The 7,052-nt window shown below is 45.6% G+C and overlaps 1 protein-coding gene across 1 annotated transcript in view; it reads left to right on the top strand.

Annotated features, from left to right (window-relative positions):
- The window catches only part of NAA35 (N(alpha)-acetyltransferase 35, NatC auxiliary subunit), a gene marked incomplete at its 5' end in the record, with an annotated part of 14,241 nt that extends 10,514 nt beyond the window's left edge, over positions 1–3,727 (top strand). The window contains 4 exons of the mRNA XM_010161281.1: positions 210–352; positions 1,738–1,860; positions 2,973–3,053; positions 3,668–3,727. Of these exons, the coding sequence (XP_010159583.1) occupies positions 210–352; positions 1,738–1,860; positions 2,973–3,053; positions 3,668–3,727 (407 nt within the window). The remainder of the gene's footprint in view (positions 1–209; positions 353–1,737; positions 1,861–2,972; positions 3,054–3,667) is intronic.
- Between the last annotated feature and the right edge of the window lie 3,325 nt (positions 3,728–7,052).

Genomic DNA, 7,052 nt, shown 5'->3' with positions numbered 1-7,052 from the left:
TGCTGAACGATGGCTTCAATTCCTTCGTAGCAGGAATCGAGCGTACGTTGCATGCCTTCTTCAGTTTTGGTGGGGTTGGAAATTAAGTTCAGGTTTATAATGCGATACGGTATTCTATCCTTGCAGTTATAGCTAAATCATAACTGCTTGCTCGCAGCAAAAGATGACATAGGGCTAGCATTTTTCACTACGTTTATCCTTTCCTTTGTAGACGATGATTGCATTTGACATGGATGGCAAAGTAAGAAAACCTAAGTTTGAACTGGATAGTGAACAAGTTCGATACGAGCACAGGTTTGCTCCATTCAACAGTGTCATCACACCACCCCCAGTGCACTACTTGCAGTTTAAGGTGAGTAATCTTAAAAACGTGGTGCCGCTTGTGCTTCTGTAAAAGTCATTTGCTCAGCTGCTTTAGACATTGCTGTATAAAGAGAGCCTTTAATTTCTCAAAGTTCATATTGAAGCACAAGTCAAAACAGCAAGGAGTTCTGTGCAAGGCAAGTACATTGATGTGAATTCTTACTAAAATTAGACTCTTAGGCCTTTAAAAATTGGTCCGATGTGCTGGTTTGTGGGATGGTTGTGTCGGTTTGCATGCAGATAAAGTCTCTTGAGGGCCTCCTGACGGACTTTTTGCCTGTGATTTATATAGCAGCGTTTTTTGTTACTGCAGCAAGCCAACAGGCAAGTGAAACCAAAGTGATTTTGTGTGTTAAATCACGGAAGTGTTGGTTGGAAGGGACCGGTGAAGGTTTGTCTTGTCCAGTCTATTCCTTGAAGTAGCATTAGGGATTGCATCAGCTGTGGCTTTGTCTAGCCAAGCCTAAAAAAAAAACCCAAGTATGGAGATTTTCCAAACTCCTTGGTTAACTCAATCCGGTTACTTTTTCTGGTCTGTTGAGTGTTTGGATAACCTGATCGAGAGCTACACTACTCACCTTTCTCCTAATGCCAAGCCTGAAGCTGCCTCTCAGGTAGTTGCAGGCTGCTATTACGATTACCCGTTAGCAGCATCCTGCGTGTCTAAATGAAACAGTCTGGGTCCTTTGACCTCTCCTCGTGAGTCACGTGCTGTAGGCACCTCCACCTCCTCCTTCAACTGAGTGGGTCCATCACTGGGTGTCACATTTCAGATGTTACAGCACAAATACCAAGTGTAGGATGCTAAACCCTCCTTGATCTGCTTGCTGGCCGTACTCCTGCTTGTGCAGCCTCGTACGCGGCTTGCCTGTTTGGCTTGTCTTCAGCTCGGTGTTCACAGTAACCCTGCTACTCATCCAGCTGGTTAATCGCCTCTGCTGATTCCTGGGGCTGTGCTGCCTCAGGTGCAGAAATTTGGTCGTTTCTTGAAGTGTTTCAGTATCTCACTGTGAACTTGATTTGAGTAAATGGTATCCTATATGCTGTTTTTTTCCCGTAATTTCACACCCTGCTGTTGGAACTGTTAAAGCAAAGGAATGGCAAATTGTTCCAGAGAGGGATTATTTTATAAAGAATATGAGAAGTTAATTGCATTTTGTGGCACTATAAAGTAATTGTTAAGCACTGTGTTGCTGCTTGGTATTTGCCGTTGTAAATTAATGTTTTCAACTTCAGTGTTCATCGTCAAAATACTGTTTAGTTGACACAACCTTTTTCTGGGGTATAGTAATTTTGTTTTCATTTAAGATGATGAAATATGGTTTGTTGGCAACTGATTTTAATACATATTTGTGTATTTCTGTAACACGCTAGGAAATGTCCGATCTAAATAAGTACAGCCCACCTCCTCAGTCGTCAGATCTGTACATGGCAGCTAGCAAACATTTCCAGCAAGCTAAAATGATTCTTGAGAATATCCCTAACCCAGACTACGAGGTAAGACTGAAATACTGGAAAAGGGAGTATTTGCTCCTAACCAAGTGTGTTTTCAGCCGGATGTGCTCGAGACCCGAAGCATGCTTTGTCACAGTGCTGTGTGAAGCTGAGCGCTTTCAATAAGGAGTGGACCCAGGAGGGTGGTGGCACCTTACACAGGGCTCTGTTTCAGTACATGAGGTAACATAACCCACGCTCGCTGTTCCAAAAAACCTCTCCCTGCCGAGCATCTTGGATGCAGCTAAGAGAGCAGCTTCATCCCTTCTTGTGCATTGCCTTCTGGCCCCGTGACCAAACCCACTCAGTTCCAACAGCCAGGTGACGCATGCCTGCCTCGCTTAGCTGGGATCTGGCACTTTGCGTGTACTCCTGAGAGGTGGGAAAACAGGTTTGAATGTCAGGCTGAAAAGAGGATTGGCACTTGTTTCCGGGAGCAGTTTTCTGGGCACTGGGCTGTAAACACGGGTGGGAGTTTCTTCCTCTTTGTCCACAGCCCAGCTAACCGTGACTGTGTTTTGGAGCAGCGAGTATACTTACTCTGTCGCGTCTGAGCAGGAGGAGAACAGTTACGGGATTAGGTTCTCCTGAGAATTGAGGGATCCCTGCCTGTTCTCTGGATCCTGGGGATACTCACACATAGCTCTCTGACCAGGACGGTTAGGGATTGTTTGAGTGTGCCCAGAGCACTTCCAGCCAAAAAGCCACCAAAAAAAGCCAAATCACCAAAAAGCTGATACCTGAGTTTCCCCTTGTTGTGTCAGAGTCGGGGGTAGATGCCCAGGGTCTCTCTAAGCCTTTATTTGCATGAGTGTCTCAGAACTTGCCAGAATTTTAACGATTTTTGAACATAATCATGGAGAGCAGTGGTTTCTGTGGGCTGTTGAATTAAAAAAAGAGACTATTAAAATAAATGCTCCCTTTATTACATTTCATCCATCCAGCTATTATACTTCAAATCCAAACCACCGTGATACCTGTCAGGGACTGTTTAGAGTTAAGCTGATACTGCGAGTGAGTGTTTCGAGTACGTAAACTCATGAGTATTACCTGTGAAACAATTCTGAGGTCAAAATACGCTTTCACTTGAAAACCTCTCGCTGTTTTGTGTTTAGGTCAGTCGAATTCTCAAAGTTGCTAAGCCCAATATTGTGGTCATGAAGCTGCTGGCAGGAGGCCACAAAAAAGACTCCAAGGTAAGACAATGCCAGTTGCATCCAAAGGGAAATGTAGTACTACATGGAATGCTACAACAGATCTCTTGCAGGTGAATGCGCAGATGCAGGCCATAGTCACTCTTAAAATAACGGTGAAAATACCTTTATCAGTTTTTCCCCTTGGAAATAGCTTGTTGTGGTTATTTAAATACAAAAGACTCATTTCTGTATGTTTGGGGGGAAAAAAATAAGTGCATATGAGATGATGATATGTACACATACGGAAATTCTTCAAGAGTGGGAAGTAACTCGTAGCAATGTATCGGGAGAGTGCTGGCTGTTGGGATTAGCACGTCCCATGTGGGTCGGAGGGAGGAGAGGGCCTTCAGAATTCCTGCCAAAGGCTATGTAGGGAAGAATGAAGGAGCACACTGAAGAGGCACACCAGCCCTCCACACCCTTGAGCCCATCACTGCTGGAGGATGATTGGCATATCCATAACTGGGTTGCAGTGTTTTTCAGAATTCATTTAAGGAGATAGGATTATTTTTGTCCAGTCTTTTGCTGTTTAAGTGTTTTATTTTCTGTCTGTCATTTTGAGTATTAAATTCAGTAGAACTGCTGTGTAATGTTTTAAATATTTTTCTTTATAGGTTCCTCCGGAATTTGACTTCTCCCCTCATAAATATTTTCCAGTTGTGAAGCTTGTTTGAAAGACAAGAGGTGGTTGTTAGACAGATTGTGCATCAGGTATCCTATCAGATACCAGCCGTAGGATGGAATTTCTAATGCTGTACCCAGACTGAGGGGGATTTTCCAGGATAAAAGTACTGTTACGTGGAGTATCTATAGTCTTATGTGATCTGAATGACAACTGCTGTTTTAAAATGGTTTATATACAGTTTTCTGGTTGAAGCTGATTTTAATCAACTGTTGTTGAATAGTGTTTTCTCTTAATTGACTTTTACTACAGATTCAGTCACAAATCACTTTTATGAATGAGATCTGACGGGATGTGGTGGCTTAGGGATTTAATAACACTTGGAACTGAATAAAAATAATGCAACAGAGCCTCATGTCTGATAAGCTGCTGGAATTTTGCTTTGAACAAAGCCGCTTGGATTGTGGGTTTCCCTATTTTTGCCTAAATTGCATCAAATTTCTCACTTTGCAAGCAGAGAGACTGAGTTCTTTTCTTGCCAGGTCCTGAAAGCTAAAACAATCTTTATACAAATTAAGAGCAGATGAAAACTAGTCATTCAGCTCCTACTGCACTGAATTTGGTCAGTTTTTGAAGTCAGTTGTCTGGGAGGTATTTTGTCTCAGAGGTAGGGTCATCCCTGAAGACAGTGAGAGATGGAGTCTGTTCCTTTGAGTTGCGGTTTGTTCCCGCAGTTCCATAGAGTCTGGCTGGCTGGCGCCACCAGTCACTAGTAACACAGGGACACAAGACACCGGGAGTGTAGTTTACCTGCTCTGCAGCTTTAATTCCAATCCTGTTGGTACTTTGCCATTGCAAATGAGGGATGGCTACTTTGTTCTGCTGCTCTTGCATGACCTTCATTCCCTTGTTCTTCCTGCCTTCTGTAATGGTTGATGTAAGGAGAAATCCCAAACAGGAGGAGCCCCAAACCTACCCTTTCCTTCCTGCAACAGTTCTTCCTCCTGTGCTTCCAGCTGTGTGATAGCAGAGGGAAGCTGTTGCGCCGAGCAACCTCCTGCTACGAGGCCCAGGGGGAGTTTAAAAAGCTGACGAGCCTTTTGATGAGCTGTACTGCCAGGTGTTAACTCAGCCCTAGAAGCAAATCCTCCAGGTTTGACTGTGTTGCACAGGACCTTCATTTTGGTGCAGAACGGCTTCCTCCATAGTGCCTGTAACTTCCTGGCCACACAAGACCTCTGTGTTTCCCCTAACGTAGGGTTGTCATGTGGAGCAATGCCACCTCGACTGAAAAGTTAGAAAACTCTGAAGCAGCTCTGAAGTGGAACACCCAGTTTGCAGCTTCTTGAAGTGAGCGGGGGTACTGCCCTGAAAACACCCTTTTCCCGATCCCTCTGCTCAGGAGCTTGCCTTACACTTCACATCCTTGCTCATACTCGCGACCCACACACGTGAACGCTGCTGTATGGTGGCTGGAGGGAGGAAGATGATGGGAACTGCAACTGTAAAGATGGCAAACTGCTTGGGGCACCGAGAATTCATCTGGCTTTCACTGCCACCTTGTGAACAATCACCAAAAACTTTCCTGTCTTAAAGATCTCGGACTATGGGACAGCAGCTCCAGGACAGCCTTTGGCGTTTCTCCAAAGGAGGCAGCAAGTAAATGAGGAACAGAGTTCCACGTCACTTACAGAACTCAGAAAACAGGAATGATGATCTTTCCCATTTTGATTAGAAGTGGATGAACTGTACAGAACAAGGTGAATACACAGCCAAGAAGATAATTTTTATTTTAAAATGCTTACCTAAAATTGATCAGGCTTAGTTTTTTTAAAAAAAAAAAAAATCAACAAGAACTGTTATTTTCACCCCAAGATGATTACCGCAACGCTTTCCCTGCCTCACAAAACTAAAAATCTTAGTGATAGACAACACTATGTGAACCACAGTCCCAAATTAATCTGATCAACTAAAAATCTTCTAAAATTCTACATAGCAGACAGAGGCCCTTTGCCCACCAGAAATCTACCGCCCTGGTTTAATTCCTGCAGCACCCAGAGCCACGGAGCGTAGGCTGCGCTCCTTTGTGCTTGTGAACGCTGCCCTGAGGCAGGTGTTCCCACCCCCTTCTGTCAGAGGTGGTGGTCTGCCTTCGGGAGGGGCAGCGAGAAGCCCGGTCAGGTTCAGGTACGTGCAGCAGTACACCCCAAACAACTCCGTGTAAGGTAATTAATATACTGCCAGAGAATTGCTTTAACGAGTGTTTGTTTGCAGTTTTACCAGTGTCACCTTAGAGCCATGCACTCAGCTTGAATACAGGTCTTTCACGGTACATTTTTACACTGTTAGAATATGTGCTTTTTAACAGTCACCATTAAATTCCTGATTAACTTCATCGCAGCTATGCAACTGTTTACAGATGAAGTCCTAAGAAAATGCCCCTTTTACTCAGAATATGGGTAAACATTTTGATGTTAAAACATGCCATTATTTGCAAAAAAAACCCCAAATCCCGAACCCACTGAATAGCCCAAGGTTTACCAGAAGAGATGCTTGCGCATCCTTTTCTCTCCCGCATACAAGCACTTGTTTTCCCTGATGCACTGGACTGTAGGAATCCAGACCAGTTAAATATGACTTAAATGATGAAAAAACCCCACCAAGTAACCAAAAACTCGGTAACGGAAAGTAGCGCTTCTCTTAGGAGAATTCAGGTTACATGTGGCAGGTCTCGCTGAACTGTTCACGTGCTGAGGCTGCGTAGGCTCCGTCCGAGCGGAGCGCTGCCTCTCGCTCACAGACAACTCGCCCTCTCCTTGTACAGGAACGCACCAGCTTTCCACCTGGACACCTCCAGGCACAGCAGCTGGAACACCGAGGAATGATGCACCACAGCAGCAGCGACCAACGTGAAGCGCGGCTGAGAGAAAGCCAAGACAAATCTGTGCTTTCCTAAAAGGAACCGCGGGCCGGGAAGTCAGTTGTGTCCGTCTGCTGCCCTGCTGCCTCGGCGGAGGTTGGTTCACGCCGGCGAAGCCCGCTCCCTGCACAGCTGTGGGTCTCGGGAAGAGACGCGAGGGCGACCTTCAAACCAGCTGGCTGCACACCGTGCGGGCCGGGCCACGCCGCAGCAGAGGGGAAGTCCGGGTTATGGCAAGTGAACTGGTTTATAGTCAAGAAATGGCAGGAAGGACAAAGGCTACAGAACACCAGCAAGGCGGTGCGCCGCGCGTAACACGGGGCTTCGCAGCAACTCGGCTTCGCCTGCGGCAGACGGGGATGCCTGGTAAACGTGGAGTCTGGTCTGCCTCCTTCAGAAATGCAGGAAGGTCGGTCACTCCGAAGAGCTGAGGTGACTGCTGCTGCTCCACAGGGCA

The sequence above is a fragment of the Eurypyga helias genome, unplaced genomic scaffold, assembly GCF_000690775.1.
Source record: "Eurypyga helias isolate BGI_N326 unplaced genomic scaffold, ASM69077v1 scaffold23531, whole genome shotgun sequence".
In the NCBI taxonomy this organism is placed as follows: Eukaryota; Metazoa; Chordata; class Aves; order Eurypygiformes; family Eurypygidae; genus Eurypyga; species Eurypyga helias.
Note: the sequence above shows the minus strand (reverse complement) of the source record. Positions and strands in the feature narration are given on the sequence as shown.